General features: G+C 41.7%; 1 protein-coding gene across 1 annotated transcript in view; it reads left to right on the top strand.

The window, feature by feature from the left end:
• The window catches only part of LOC308130158 (LHFPL tetraspan subfamily member 4 protein-like), a gene marked incomplete at both ends in the record, with an annotated part of 31,678 nt that extends 18,786 nt beyond the window's left edge, over nucleotides 1–12,892 (top strand). The window contains 3 exons of the mRNA XM_080496357.1: nucleotides 7,788–8,024; nucleotides 11,667–11,683; nucleotides 12,839–12,892. Of these exons, the coding sequence (XP_080352483.1) occupies nucleotides 7,788–8,024; nucleotides 11,667–11,683; nucleotides 12,839–12,892 (308 nt within the window). The remainder of the gene's footprint in view (nucleotides 1–7,787; nucleotides 8,025–11,666; nucleotides 11,684–12,838) is intronic.
• Between the last annotated feature and the right edge of the window lie 4,218 nt (nucleotides 12,893–17,110).

The raw sequence follows: 17,110 nt of genomic DNA, 5'->3' as shown, positions 1-17,110 counted from the left end.
AGAGCAAGTCGAGGGTTTTGAACTCAAAAGTATTCTAATTTACCAGTTTAAGACAAAGGTGAACAAATTGTGTGTGAAATAAGCAGACTTTAAAGGGAATACATGGCAAGATTTCATTTACCCATTTTTATGTCCGGAGAGAAGAATGAGAGTGAATTTGCTGTAGTAAGGAAAACTGAAGGCAAATTGAAAAAGATGGAGGGGGGGGTAAAAAGCTTCATGCCAAGTGGGCCAGTGAACCCTGGCGGCACCAGCATCTTGTAAAGTGCCCCCTCAGCAATTCACACACTTCAGATCACACACACACACACGGCTTGATCTCGACCCTAATAAAAGCTCGGTCCATCAGCGACGAGGCCGTCCATTAGATGGATGGAGGACAGCGGGCCAAGGTCTAGACACAGCCGTGGAGCGGAGGGCACCTCAGACAGCTTTATCACATTACGGACAGGACGAGGTGATCTCTTAATGCCGCCATGTTCGCACATTTCCACTCCCCTGCTCCGGGCTCCACTCTAATCTGCAGCTCGCTCCTGCCATGAGGCCAAAAGGCTTCAGGCTGCTTGGTGGAGGGCAGGGAGCTGCTCTCAATGTCAGCCTCGACTCTCACTTCTGGATGTTGAAATAAAAGTTACAACATGGCAGGGAAACTTATTTTCTTTGGTCATTTGAACCCAGAAACGACACGGAGGGTTTTTAACTTTGCAAAATGACTGAAAATAAGCAACACACTTGACAAAATGTTAGAAAGCGATAGTCATCTTCTGTGTATCAGGTCATAAAACGTTCTGCTGGAGCTCATAACTGATTGGCTTCTCTGTCATACCAATGTCTACCACAAGGTGCTGCACTGGGACACTGTTTTTTTCAAGACAGTAGGAGGTAGCATGTGCTCATGTAGCACCTTTACAGTTGAAAAATCTGGTGACTTTTCAAATCACTTGAGCAACATTTATGTTGTTAAAATCCAAAATCCAATTCCAGCTACTTTTTCTGGTGTTTTGGAGACTTTGACAGGAAGGTGTGGATAAACGGGAAGGTAGGTAGGTAGGTAGGTAGGTAGGTAGGTAGGTAGGTAGGTGGGTAGGTGGGTAGGTAGGTAGGTAGGTAGGTAGGTAGGTAGGTAGGTAGGTAGGTAGGTAGGTAGGTGGGTAGGTGGGTAGATGGGTAGGTAGGTTGGTGGATAGATAGGTGGGTAGGTAGGTAGGTAGGTAGGTAGGTAGGTAGGTAGGTAGGTAGGTAGGTAGGTAGGTAGGTAGGTAGGTAGGTAGGTGGGTAGGTAGGTAGGTTGGTGGGTAGGTAGGTAGGTAGGTTGGTGGGTAGGTGGGTAGGGAGGTAGGTAGGTTGGTGGGAGGGTAGGTAGGTAGGTAGGTAGGTAGGTAGGTAGGTAGGTAGGTAGGTAGGTAGGTAGGTAGGTGGGAGAGTAGGTAGGTAGGTAGGTAGGTAGGTGGGAGGGTAGGTAGGTAGGCAGGTAGGTAGGTAGGTAGGCAGGTATGTACTTTATGGATCCCGAGGGCAATTCAAGTTCATGTAGATGGGAAATCAAGTTAAATTTCACCTCAAATAGCAGTATTTTCATGACCTTTGATATTACAAATCATCAAGAAACTGATGATATGTGTGTCTTTTCAGCTGCTATCTCATGTGCAAGTTTCTAACACAACTAACCATAAAAGTTATGAAAATATTTGAAGAAGGGATGTCCTAATTCAGTCAAATAACCACAAATCAATATTAAAAAAAAGTTTATTTGAATACATAAGCACATTTCAGGTGCTTTCAATAACTTTCTGGCCTCTCTTACAGTTTCCATTACAATTATTGGCAAACAGCCAATATTGGACTTATTTTACTGATGAGTTGACAAAAAGTCAGATTACCATTTACATTTGACATTATCAAAGCAATAAAATCAACATCGAGAACTTCCTCTTTATTGTTGTAGGACCCAAAAGTTTATAAACTTAAAAAAATTTCGCAAAGAATCCCATACCACGGTTAGTTAGTTTCCAGAATTCATTTCCCTTCTCATTTATAGAACTCAACGTGGGGTTAGAACAAGTTTTCGTGGCCGGCAATCACCTATATAAACTGACACAGTGACCAGCTTATCGGACAAAAATACCAAGCGAGCGCTTTGCAGCGAGGTCAGACCAGAATACTGGATGGCGTCACAGCAAGCAGCATCAAGCTGCTCAGGAGGAGTAGCCTGGAGCTGCTCCCATCAAAAATACTTCACACACACCCTTATATATAGCACACTGGTGGTATTTTTAGCGCTCTTATATAATCTTTTTGGGCTGTTTGTCTAGAAACAAAAAAAGAAAACCAAATAAGACAGTCTGACAAAGGAGTTATGTAACGAGACTATAAATATCATTTGTGGCTCTATAAATAAATTGATTCACAGGCACTTCAACGAGCCTGGGTGAGGAAGGTGCCCAGGCGGGCGTCGCTACCAACGTTTCCATGGCTCTGATCTGCTTTGATGGCTCGTTTTGAACAGCTGTGAAGCTGCGCTGAAAGAAAATGACAGGAAGTGATGAGCTGAGGAGGAAGGTGACATAATGGAGGACAACAGCACCCCCCCCCCCCGCCCCCCCACCCCCCGCACACACACACACACACACACACTCTCCACTCCCTTCATTCTCCCCATCCTCCTCCTCTCCTGCTCGATCGCTCCGCTCACCGGCCTTTGAAGTTCCTTCCTGCCAAGTTGAGAAAGCAGCGGGTTGAGGTTGTGAAGGGGGGTTGGGGGTTGAGGGGGCGGGGGGGGGGGGGGGGGGGGGGGTTAGGAACACCCCACCCCCCCACCCCCGTTCTAACAACCACCCAATATGCCCCTCCCTTCAGATACTTCAAAGGGCTTTTCTCAGGTAAAGAGGAGGTGGGCTGGGGGAGGGGGGTGGTGGGGGAAGGGGGGTGGGGGGGTGCATCCATTGAACTGGATTCAGATGAAGATGAAGGCGAACGTCAGATGGAGGAGAGGGCACGCGGGTCATCACTGTCAACTTCACTTCCCTTTATATATTGAAAACAGCAACTGTGCGTTTACACAAACTGAGCAAATTAGTGAAAATGAAACTTGGTGAAAACTGCTTCCAAATGTTTTCGAAAGGCGCCGCTCTCCATCGCCATGTAAACCGGAGACAACTTTTCTGAAATCTGCAGTCTTGCACACTGACGCTCCCATCATGATCAATAGTTCCTCTGAGGATCCTGCAGTGTACATTTAGTTCACCATCATCTGCATAAGTGGAGACATACCTCTTTAATACAGCAAATACTGAGCCTTATTCACCTTTTTCATCTTATTCCGACTTTCAATTCTTCACTTAAGCTCGCACTGTCACCAGAAGCTATTCTTCACAAAATAGCTTCTGGTGACCATTAGCATTAGCTGTTTTATCTGCATCATCTCGTCTACAAAACTACAACTAAACATGGCAAACAGAGTTCCTGCGAGTATTTTAAAATGAGAACGCGCAAAAACTGAAGTCAGTCATCATATTGCTTCATTGAGCACCAATTTTGATATGGAAGGACGACGTAAGTAAGCTAGTGGTTTAGCTACGCTGCACCGATCCACAGTAAGCAAAAACCTGCCACTCGCTGCTTTGCAACATTCACCGTAAACATTAAGCAGAGAGACGATGTTTAAAACACCCCAGATATGAGCAGTTTTCTCTTCCCCAAGTGTCTGAATGCACGTACAGAGGCGGCTGCTGATTCGCGATAACAACAGTACTTCTGATCTCAAATAGAAGGTTCGATGACAAGGTGGTGTGATAAGGCAGCGGACTGAAAAAAATAGAATAGAGTGAAGAAAGAAAGTTTACGGGAGCTTGAATACTGGCACAGCGCCAACGAGTGGCCTTCCATACCATGTGTCTTTCAAAGCGTTGTTGCCTGAATGTGTGACTTTTATGAAACAGAATCTGAGGTTTTCACACAACGTAAACCAGGCCTCAGATATACAGTATATATTTGTAGACCTCAAAATGACTCACAACGCTGTAAAAATAGAAATCTATGACGGCTGCAGGGCAGAAGATCTTCAAACCAAAGCCACACGTTTATATTTCAGGGGTATTTCACAGCTCTTTTCCTGCCTGGAGAAACGCTGTGGACTTCCTCTCACATCTGACTTGTCAAAACATCACAGTGAAACCAAACACTGGTGGTCACTCACACTCTCACCAACATAGAGAAACATTGACATGTGAAAATCTGATTTTGACACCCTGAGAATGTATATATGAACTGTACTATGGACATCAAAAGTGCAAATGAAAAACACGTCATCACTGGAGCCCTGAAATGGCTAAAAGAGCAAAAAAAAAAAAAAAAGTTAAAACAGCCCAAACAACTGAACAACTAACACTTCGAAGTCAGTTAAAATGACAAAAAAATATTGCGAGAACTTTAACAGTCTTTAACTTTAACCTGAAAGTGTTAAAATGGCTTCAAGAGTCCAAATGGCAACAAAAGCAAATAGTTAAAACAAATACGTTAGATAAATGATAAAATTGTGTTTTAATTGCAAAAGAGAGCAACGACAGCCAAATGGCAGAAACAATAAAAATGGTTTGAAGAGCTAAAATAGCTACAATGACCAAAATGGTTAAAAAAGCCCAGCAAAAAAAATCACTAAAATGGCTGAAAGAGATCAAATAGACAACATGACGTATATTACCAAAAAAAGTCCTAAATGACCACAACCGCTAAATGCAGATAATACAGTTAAAATGGCTACAATGGTTAAAACACTGGTACTTCTTAATTGTAATTTTTTAACTTTCATGAATGCAATATTCACACTATGTGTAAGCTTATAACCTGTGTTATTATGCTTGAAATAGTTGAAATGTTTGACACTAGGAAGGCATCACATGATGACCACTTGAAACTTAAACATTTCACTGTGTTTTGGAGCGACCGGTTGAGGGGATATCAATAAAGGCGCGCCAATTTCATGGCAGATGGGGAAACATCCATCAAAAATCCATAAAACATGGCGTTACCTGACACTCATTACTCAGCTAATGATTTTATCATCTCACATCCATGTTAATATCCTGTATAAACCATAAAAGAAGCTAATAACGCCGTGATTTCCCACGACGATTACTTCCTGCTCCCCGCTATTCTCTCATTACTTACTGTGTTGTCGTCATTATATTCTTTCTCATTACCTTCCCTCATTACGCCCGCGATCGTTTTGTCAGAGGAGCGCTCGCGCCTCCAAGCAGCGGCGGCGGCGGCGGCGGCGACGTCTCGGCCTAAAAGGAGACTCCTCCTTGTGTTTGCGTGTTTACGTGGAGAGCCGGCGATTAATCTTATATTCTCCCTCGTCTCTTTGCCGCCAACTTGACCACCCACTGTTTTGTCATGATGGATGGGCAGTATAGGGAACCTGCGGTCCTCAGAGGGGATCGGTAATGTGACAGGGTTCAACCGTATGAGTAATGGACCTGCCCATAATACGCCCCAATCCATCAGCTTCCGACTGTACGACGGCCTCCGAGTTCCCCCGGCCGCTCAGGTGAAACTCCTTCACGTTGCTGAATCAAGCCTTCATTAGACAGCACATTTACTTGGAGCTGCTGGTAACGGAACGACGCGGTTAGAGACTATTAGTTGTTCAATAAAGGCACTAAAGCTAAAAATAGATTAAATACACGTCATTAATCATTTCCATGGAGATTCCTTCATAGCGGATCAAATTATTGTAGTGGTTTATTGCTGCTCGGCGGGTAAATAGCCTCAAAACACCAGATAACTACTGGTTTACTTTCAATTGTATCACAAAGTTTTACTCAGTACAAATACTGGTTGATATACTGGTTGGTTTCCAGAACATGAGTCCACCTGATATGAAATCACAAAGGATGCATCATGAAGGGGGGGGGGAAATGTATAAAAACATTTATTTAATCCATTGATAATCCGAATCCAGCTGCTGTTCCAGAACCTTCTGTGAATTTGCTCCTCAGCTTTTAGCTTTTTTAAAACTCTTTTTCAGAATTTTTTTGTGTGTGTGGCTGTAACACAGAATGTAAACGATCAAACTCCCTGAAGGACGTGGACAACCTGCTTTTGAGCTGCAATGTGAGTAAGAGTCTGTCTCATATTTCCTGGAAGCCCGATGTCCTTTATCGTACAGTTCAGTCGGCGATCTGTACGTTACTGTACGCCTCATTCCACACAGTCGCTGCTGCTGCTGCTGCTGCTGCTGCTTCCGAACATTGCCCGGCATCATTGCACACGCCCAGCTCTTCAAATATACACCATTGCGCACAAATTGAGCTCCAGACATTGAGTCCTCTGAACATTTATCGGTGCCGAAGCGCAATAATCACCGACTCAGCCGAATCTGCCTGACTTTTCATGTGTATCGCGAGTGATGTAGCCCGTGGAAAAGACACGTCTGGCGTGGAATGAAGATCCGGTGTGACGTCTGCCATGTATGTTCCCCGTCTCCCAGTGGAGGCCACTGCTTTACTTGCAGCCCCTCCGGCGCAGGCTGGCTGCTGTTTAAACAGCGCTGGTGAGCGAGGAATACGGCACAATCAGCTCCCCAGCGATGCTCACTTTGATGAATGAGCAGAGATGTAAATTACCATTTTTGTTGCCGTGTCAAAATCACACGGCCTCGGCGCAGTGTGTGTGTGTGTGTGTGTGTGTGTGTGTGTGTGTGTGTGTGTGTGTGTTATATTCCTTATTCCTGTTGCCTCAAGGTGAATCATGTATACTGGCTATGTACACCATATTTCTTCTCCATTACTACTAAATCCTCTACTTAGACTCCGACTCTGCTCTCATTAAGTCTCCAGTACGGTGAAAGCACTCTTTTATCTTATTATTGTCATTATAATAACTTTTTGTGTCATTTAACACACAAAAAAAAACTCTGAAGGAAGAATGTCACACAAACAATTTATCACAGCATTTTGTGGTGTTCGAGTGTATCACACAACTGAAGACATCAAGAGTTGCTTAATAATTAATGAGAATTGTACTTTATTGCAGTATTATCGGCATACAAGCAAGACGTACACATTTTTAGCCCCCAAAAAAATCCACATACATTGTAAAGACAAGAGGGCCCAGGGTTGAGCCTGGGGGAACTCCCTCATTTACAAATAAAGTGTCTACTTGTAATATAAAAGACAACCAGTTTTAAGAATCAGTTAACTGTTGAGATTCCAATGCCCCAAAACTCTTCAAGTATAATTTCATGGTTGGCTGTAAAAGAAGCTTTGGAGGCTTTCCTGGAACACTTGTACTGTATGAGAAGTACAATATATGACAGAGTCATCGCATACAGACAAAATGTACCACTTAGTACAAATTATTATTCAAAAAATGCAAATATATTGCAAAGAGAAGTGGACCCAGGTTTGAGCCTTGGGGAACACCCTTAGTTAGATGAAGCCTCTGCTTGTGATCCGATTTGGACAAGTTGTTCTCACTCCAATGGCAAAAAATCCTTTCCAGTGTACTTTCATAATTCTAAAAGCTTTTTGACAAATCTGCAACAGGAGCTGCACATTGTTGCTGTTTAGATGAAAACAACAAAAACACTTAATTTTAAAGTTACTGCACTAGTATCCTGCACGCTTATGAACGTGGATGGATGACAACTTCTATCACATATTCTATTGCTGGTCTCGATACAAAAATTCTTCTAATCATACCAGATCTAATCACTTTTTTTTAATAATTTCAGAGTAAATGAAGGTGCAGCTTTATTGCTGAGTCTAACCTCTGGCCTCTTCTAGGAGTGTGCCTGGTGCTGGGTTGCATGATCTTCCCGGACGGATGGGACGCCGAGGTGATCCGGGACATGTGCGGGGAGCACACGGGGAAATACTCCCTGGGCGACTGCTCGGTGCGCTGGGCCTACATGCTGGCCATCATGGGCATCCTGGACGCCCTCATCCTCTCCTTCCTCGCCTTCGTCCTGGGGAACCGGCAGACGGACTTCTACCTGGACGACCTGCAGACAGACAACAAAGGTTAGACGATCTGTGGAAAACATACTGAAGATTAGAAAATGTTCATAAGCAATCTTTCTTTGATACATTCTTATTAAGTGATTTTTCTTATTATGTTTTTTTTTTTTTTGGGGGGGGGTCTATTTCTGCTCTATAGATAGATAGATAGATAGATAGATAGATAGATAGATAAATACTTTAATGATCTCCAAGAGAAATTCACATATATTTCCAGTCCATAGTTAATTATGACCTTCAAAGACCTTGTTCACCATTGGGTATTTTTATTTTACTCAAACTTTCATCAGACATATTTGTTTTTCATTCCTCTATACATAAAACACGTATATACATTATGTACCTTTTTCCTCCAAGCATGAAAAAAAATGTCCTAAAATGTTCAACACAATATCATTTCAGCTGTTTTTTTTTTTTACTACCGTTAGTTGGTTTGGTGTGTTCATTTAATAAAAATCACCAAACATAAGCAATGTCTCCAGAATGTTAGGTTCTAAAAATGACAATTTATGGAATATTGTTAAGTGGAAGCTAACTTCATCCCATATACAACATTTTAAAACTACACTTATGTCCACCTGCTTAAAAACCCAAATGAAATGATCAATGTTATTGTCAATTATTGGCATATTTAACAGAATTCCCAACAAAACAGGGAGGTCTTTCTCAGTGTACACAAAATATGTCATATTCAGTGTTTCATCATTTCAAACATGTTGGTCATTATTCCCTGTATGGTTTTGAAAGGTTCAATTTATTTGACAAATGCATATACATTTAATAGTTGTGAACAAGACTGAAGCACATCAAAATATTCAATGCAGTAAAAGTGGAAAAATAAAATGTAAATTTTTTAAAGAAAAAAATGTTTTTTGCATGAATGGTGGAATCGGTGTATTTTCAATAAATTCGCATGGCTCACAAAATGATAATTCACTAAATTCAATGTTGGTGCCAATTATAGACATAATCAAGAAGAGAATAATTCTATTTTTCATCGAGTGTTTGAGATCAAAGAAGAGAATAAACATTTTCACTATTTTCAAGTACAAAATCTGAACGTGCAAATACAACAGCATCAGTGTTTATTACAACATCGATACCTGAAATAAAGGGTTGGATTTAGGAAATACATGTAAATGTATGATCTATGATCAGGACTGAAGCTGGTCAAAACATTTAATGCAAAAAATATGAATACATCATATTTTATGATAATGTTTTGGAACAAAACTCTTCTTAAAATGTTGATATTGACCTTTTTTTCTTCTTTTTTTATTGCACAAAAGGTAAATATCAATATTTTCTGAAAGGTTTACCTGACCACGACCTGTCCAGCTGAAGAGCGAATCCCCTGCAGCCGGACCCCCGGTGTCTCCAGCCAAAGTGCTTCCAGTGCTGAGTTGGGGAGTCGGAGCGAGTCCCTCCTGAGGATTTCTGACAGTTTGCATGATGTTGCATCAGGACGGCTGAGTCGCATTGTTTCAGCAGTTTGAAAAGCGAAGGAGGGAGAGAGAAGGAGTGCAGGGCAGAGGCGGAACGGGGCGAGCGTAAAACAATTTTATTTTAAAAAGTCTCCTTTTATAAGGGTGATTGTGTTTGATTCGGCGACTCCGTAAAGCCGGCGTGCGGCAGTTCAAAAAGCTACAAGACACGGAGTGACGGTGGGAGACGTGATCCGGAGTGGACTGAGAGACACGGGGAGTGGAGGAAGGAGGGAAAGACTGCAAGATAAAGGGAGAGAATAGTGACATAAGACGTCTCGCTTCTCCGACGGTCTATCTTCATGATGGTTGCCATGGTAACTGGAGATATTCCAGTGCGTGGGCGTGTCTTCCTCTTCTTATCTGATTAACCTCAATGGCTGTCACAGAGATTTTACACATTTACGGCCTCTAACGCTTCGTCGGCTAAAATAAAGCCCCTGTTCACGCTCACTTTTCGGTTTTTGTCACAAATAAAAGTCCCTTTAAGCTGCAGACGGCCAACAGGGGAAACCTGGGGCTGAGCAGGAGCTCACAGGTTAATCGACCGTTTGGCTCGACCATTCATCTGAAAGGTCTGTTTAAAAAAAAAAATCATTTAAAGAGGCTGGGTTCAGTTGAAATACTTCAATCTGAGTGTAATTCAAAGGATCTACGAGGGCTGGAACTAATTCAAGTGTTTGGGCCAGTTTAAAGAGTCCAGGAGCAGTTTGACTGAATCCAGGATTCAGAAACAGGCAAACGTTGTTGTTGTTTTTTTTGTAAACTCGGTTCCAAATGTACTTGTTAGAAAGAGTCCAGTTCTGGTTTCAAGACTCTAATCTACTTTAAAAAGTTTATGTCTTGTTTAAAGAGTCCAGGTCTGGCTTGAAAAATCCAGGTTGGGTTTAAAGAGTCGGAGTTCAGTTTAAAGAGTCCAGGTCCAGTTTAGGAAATCCAGGTCTGGTTCAACAAGCCTGGGTTGAGGTTAAATAGCCAAAGTTGAGTTTTAAGAGTCCGGGGGCCTCATTTATAAAGGCTGCAGAAGCACAAAACAGGTCCTGAAAGATACGTACGTAACTTTTCGCAAAGTTTGTGATTAAAATAAATAAACTTTGTGGGAGAATGTTGGTGCCGGTACACAAACTTTAGAAGTTGTGCACGCACATTGTGGAGACGGGGAACCTGGTGGTGCTGATGGTGAGGTGGAGAAATGAAGCCAGATTCATCTCTTACATTAAATATCTTCAAATATCAAACTTATAAACAGCCAAGTCTGAGATTTAAAACAAATTTAGGATTTGAATGAAAGAAGCCGTCCCTATGTTTGACTTCCTTAAATGTATATTTTATGTAATGCTACTTTGGTCCATCGGGGGACAGCAGTGAGTCATGTCTGAACAGTTAGTTTTTATCTTGAGCTTCAGCCTCTGTTGCATTTATGAATCCGCTCCGACAGGACAGACGACTCACTAGATTAATAACCCTGGCTAAGCTGGTGCTCGTTAATTTTGCCATATTTAGTTTTAAAAACATAACCATAGATTTGACTGAAATAACACCACTGCTGTTTTCTTATTCTTATTTTATTCTAGTTCCCAGAAGGCCGACTAACATGTACAGGACAGGCAGGAAAATGCACCTTCTGCATAATAGGGATCAAATATATCATGAAATATTTTCCTTCTCTCTCTTTTCATATATATTCCGATTCACTCCGACCTAAAATCTCATCAGTTGTTTTGTTTTATATTTCTGTATGTGAGACAGAACAACAAGCCCTAAACTATACAAATGACAAATCCCTGGATTGTTTTTTAAATCGTTTATTAGGCACAGTTTACTTTCTTATAAGTAGAGAGGTTAATTTAAATTGATTAAAGGAAAGAAGCAATGTGACCAGATTCTTCTTTACACTCAACTTCTTCTAATTAAACTGCTTTAAGGAGTTAAAACAGTGACTTATTATCATTTCATCCACTACTTATTATTTTCCACTTTTTTTTTAACCTTTTGTTTGTTTTAGAGGCCATTTTTCCTCTTCAGTTAAACGTGGTCACATGTTGCGACGACCCAAATGCTTAACTCACACTTACATAAGCAAATTCATGTTTTGCTCAAATATGCACTTTTTCCTGCTCTTGTATGTAACCAACACCTTTCTTCTTTTCTGTCCTTGCAGATTTTGCTGTGTCAAGGGTAAGTTCACTTTTGCTTTGCGCGATTGTATCTGAATCATTTCTGAGAAATGAGTGCGTCTGTAAAGCTCAGAGGAAGTGGAGGACTCTTCTTAACACTGAGATTTATATCTAATCAGTCTCAGACAAAGGTTACAAGTGACGAGTGCTGGGAAACATTATTCATTGTAATAGTTCATTTTCTCATGGGATTATGTACTGGTACAATATGTAGGAGTTTTGGGGGAAAAAAACACACACAAATGTAACAATATGAAAGAGATTTTACTTTGAAAATGATGTGTTTTATCCTTATAATGGTTGTTTCAACTATAACAAAGGTTGTATATTTTAGCTATAACCAACACTCGTAGCCTGGAGCTTTTACATCTTCTCAATAGTCAGACAAAACTGTTTGACAGCATCTTAAAGGTCCCATATCATGCAAAATTCAAGTTTTCCAACAATAACATGTGTCCCCATGGCCTGTGTTTGAAGCCCCACGAGCGAAGAAAGTCTGTCATCTCCCTCTCAAATGTGTGCTCATGCAGGTGATTCAGAGATTTTCCCTTCATGGCATCATGCGGGGAAATAAACCACTCCCTGCGGTAGTGGAGCTCTGCCCTCTAAAAGTACAAGCGGGCGGCATATTTTTCTACCTGTAAATGCGACATAAAACAGGCACAGCTCATTTGCGTTTAAAGCGACAGGCACAGGAACAGCCTGTTCTCAGTCGAGGTCAATAGAGGGACTTTTAGACTGGCTGAAATTCAGGACCAAGGTTGGATTTGGGGAAAAACACAACAACAATCAACAAGCACTCCAGAAACCCTTCAAATTGGATTATGGGCTTTTACAACGTCTAAGACAAACACAAACACACATGAGATTATTCATGATATAAGAGCTTTTTCGGATTTTCATTTTTTGCTTTGATCCTTAGCCGGTTTCCCCATAAATCTAGAGAGAATGAATGAATGAGTGAATGAATGAATGAATGAATGAATGAATGAATGAAAAGAGCAATCTCGCACCAGTTAGCTTGATCTCGAGGTATCGTCCATTTGGACCGGTCAAGCGGTTGCAGTCTTTGGTGAACTAAGGCTTTAAATCCTAACTTTCACATGTTAATGCGTTGTTTCTTTTTGTTTTGTTGTTGTTGTCTTGTTTGGTGCAGATCGAGGTGCGGGACAGAAGAGAGCCGCGGTACGGGGTGCAGCGTCTTCACTGAGGGCGGCAGAGGCGCCGGACAACAGCTTCTTTTTGTTTCTCTTCTCTTTCTCCTCTTCCCCTCCTATTCTTCTACTCTTCTCTCCAATGATCAGGATATCACCCAAACTCAATGCAGACACCGAGTGTACAGGATATTGTAAAAAAAAAAAAAAAAAAAAAAAACCAAGACAAAAAACATCAAAACACAGTGGGATATACTATATTTTGAAAAAAGAAAAAAATTATACAAGGTTGTACAGTGCATTTAAACACATGACTTTCACAATGAATACCTTTATGATAAAAGAAACAATTTATTGTATTTAAACCCTTGATTTGTGTGAGGAATCCAATCCTTACGATGAAGAACCATAACGTCCATCTTTGATCTTTTTTCGCGTTTTCTTCACAACGTTGCGTTTGAGTGTCGTCAGAGGGCACGTTACCCACACTCCTTTGAGTCCAAACTCATGACACGGCAGTGGCATCCGAACCACTTCACCGGGGACTCGTATGGCTCTTCATCGAAGGAATCTCAAATGCGAGGACCTTAAAAAGGAGTTCTCCATTGCAGCTTTACAGAACCTAACATCTCTGGGAGATTCTCAACTGTACATACTGAACGATGTAAATAGTCTTACTGCTGACGAAAACAGCCGACGACAAAACCTCATCCGACTCTAATGCATTCGAGTGTAGTATCTCTACCCTTGGTTTCAGTGTTTCCTCGTGCCAGAAGAGTACGCACAAAATTTGTTGTGTTCTTACAACTCCTCACTACCGCGATGGTGGAATTACACAGAGGGAGGTCTGAGCTGGATATTTTTCAGAGAAGCAGAGCACCGCGAATCAAAGTGACTGTGTGTGATCACAAGTTTCGAAACACAGAAAAGACACTTCCCCCGGCTTCGACAGAGGCCTCGAAGAGAAACTCCCTGTTGGTCGTTTTTTGGTGGGTTTTTTTTTTTTTTTTTGCCAGCACCGGAACATTGCTGGATTTATCAAGTCATTTAGAAACCCCCCCTTTTTTTTTGTTTTGCTCCTACGTGCCATCTTACGATGCCCTTCTCCAGTGTGCAGTTTACGGTTCCAGCAAACCGAAACCAGTTTACTCTACAGATGTCTTAAGACTGTGTGAATACGGCTGTGCGAGTCAGCCCCAAGTGCTGCATTGTCTTAAGGTGATGTCACATGCCTCTGTGAAGAAGCAACACTAGCAGTAGTCATAGGAATCCCAAACCCTGCTCTCGGAAAAAAATGAAAAGTAATGAACGATTTGTCAAGCTGATCCGTCTTTAACAGGGATAATAGTCAGCTTGATATACGATCACCAACCAAGCTAGATAGCGGCTTGGGTATATTTGGGCAGGGCTGTAAACCAGATTTTTGAAATACTGGGGGGGTCAACACTCAAGGGCCCCAGTGCTCGGCCGACACTAGCATAATAAATCAGTCAAAAAGTATCACATTTAAAACATAATGCACAGAAAAGCATTGCATTCTTGAGAAAAAAAAGTGGTGACCATATAGTTTAAATGGCTTAAAACCTTTGAATTAACAAACAATACATGTATCACAATGGTGAAACAATCCAGAATTTTCACAGTTAAAAATAATTTTTTCTATATTTTCCTAAGTAACAAACAAATAATTCACTAATTGTTATTGCTTCATGTAACTAGCAGCCAATTATCTATGTAACTACATTACCTCTAGAGTGATGTTTTCCAAAATACGCTGAATTAGTTGCTATTGAATCTCATTACAATCAATCAGTTAGGATCAGTGGCAAATTACAACCTAGTTACAAGTTAAGTAAGTTACAGCCACAAATTGAAGTCTCATTTTTTTCTTCCACTTTGAGAATGCAATGTGCTTCTTGTATTATTGGACCTCATGCAAGGACTTTGTCTACAGACTGTACGTCAAGTGAAACCACATTTTTACGACTGGTGATTGGTATACAGTTCATACCATACTTTTTCCCAAGAGTCTGGCGTAACTTGGCCTCGATACCAGCACCTTCAGATTTGAGTCCAAGAGAGGGATGATAGACCAACAAACAAACAAAAAAATGTCTTGGTCTATTATAGAATTTTCATCCTGTAAATGTGGAAACAGGCTGAGTTGTTAGAGCAGAGAGAGCACCTGGAAAGGTGGCTATGGATGTACTGGTGTGTGAGGAAACCAATCGGAATTTTGGTATTGACAGCAAACCAATGGAAGACTTTTATTGGTTTCCATGAAAAGTCTTGCACTGTCCTGAAAGGACTGGGGTTTCTGAAAGTTACACTTTGAAATAAGAAAGAAAAGCTAGTTGGAGGAGAGACGGAGCCAAGTTGTTGGTAGTGGAGTGATGGATGGGGTCTTGCAATGTTTTTCAGCAAAATTAGGTTTTGCACAGTTGCTGTTCAAAAAGTCCAATTGAATAGCAAACAAGACGCCAACAACAACAGCAGGGCAGAGTTGGATGTATTTATCACAAAGGATATGGCTTTTTGTGTTTTTGATAAAAGATGACTGGGGCTGATGCAGAGTGCCAACTAATGTAGGCTTAGATTTGAAGCTGTTGAAAGTTCTGGGAAATCCATAGCCTCATCTCCCCCGGGCAGAGAGCGAATCCAAAGAGTGATGATGGAGAAAGTGGAAGATGGACGATGGTTCATTTTAATGTGGTGTTATCAGCAAAGCAGGAGAGGGAGACTCCAGAGTCGCTGAGTTTCCTTTTATCAAAGCTAAGAGGAAGCATGTGCATAAGGCGTGGGACAACCGACCCCTTCAGGTTCCCCACAGGAAGAGGAGAGGTTGGCTTTCTGGTGAACCCTTCGCAGAGAAAACCCCTCCCACTTAACGTCCGTTCTGCGCAAATGAATCTTGCATGAGGTCCTTTTACTAAAATCTCACTCTCAGTTATCGTAGAAAAAAAGTGATGATATGTTACAGCAATCTGACAAACTGGAGCATGTATGCTAACATACCCATATTCACAAAATAATTGCAGAAGACAAAACCTGACCAACCTCAGTGATAGCGACTGAATTATCCATGTAGCATTGTGACTGTGACATGCCACCAAATCCATCTCGATTACTGTTCCTAACTTGATGTAGCACTCATACGTTGGTGTCATTGGTTGTTACCCATGGTGATGCATTTACAATAGTGATCACTGATTGACTAATGAGGTAAATTCATTTTTCTGAAGGAGGTAAATCAGAGCTGGTTAATCTTCTCCTGCAATAACCAGTTAGGTTCTGCAGTTTCCTCATTTGAATTATTCAACATTGTCTCACGCTAAATATAGAAGCTGTTTATCAAATGGGATTACCTGCGAGAGGACTGGTTCAGGTTGACGACGACAACAGTGCGAGCCGTGTGACTAACCCCAATATCTTTACGCATCCTTTACGGTATCCGTAAGCTAAAGCCACTCGACTTGTCTTCATCAGTGACGCCGGCGGTCACGGTACCAGTGACAAGCAGGATTTTGAGTCACAACAAAGCAGGCTGCTGTAATCCAGGGCACCATGGGGCTTTTAATCGTCTCCGTGCCGCACGTCGGGCTGACGCACTGTAACTGAACCTCCTAAAGCCTGGGTCAAATCGCGGCGGGAATAAAATGAGCTTCATGTAAGAAAACCGGCACGCTTTGGCCTGTCGGCCTGACAAAAGGTGATCTTCATTCTGGAAAACGCCGCTTACTGAGGGAAACATTTCACTGCGCCACGTTGAACTGTAATCCATGTTATGCTCCTTTAGGGATGCACTGTTAACACATTCATCATGGACAAGACAAAGAACTAATGTATATGGCGACGCCATTAATCCTACATTTTTAATGAGCCTGTTACACTTTGATAACAGGCGAAAGGGTCGGCTCAGTGGGTTGTCCTCGCCCGGTTACTGGTGCATCCCTACACTATGTAGATATGAGCAGATAGCTAGATGTGCAGTGTGTTTTTTAGAACGGTAGCTAGCTAACTCTCAGGAAGCTGTGTACACAGTACTGTATTAAAGGCTCATTACGGAAATGATTAGTCACAATTCAAGGGGAAAACACCAGTGAGACCTTGTAGCCGATGCTCCTGCGATGCGGTCCTTATTTGAATGACCCATTGCCCTGCAGTTCCTTAAATTAGAATAGCACCACTCCGGTTTTCCAAGCTGGGCCTTTAAGACAATATGAAAACAGCCGTTATGCTGAATTTAATGATGCTGTTCATGCAGACTCTGCTGC

This window comes from Blennius ocellaris, assembly GCF_963422515.1.
Source record: "Blennius ocellaris genome assembly, chromosome: 5".
Taxonomy (NCBI): domain Eukaryota; kingdom Metazoa; phylum Chordata; class Actinopteri; order Blenniiformes; family Blenniidae; genus Blennius; species Blennius ocellaris.
Note: the sequence above shows the minus strand (reverse complement) of the source record. Positions and strands in the feature narration are given on the sequence as shown.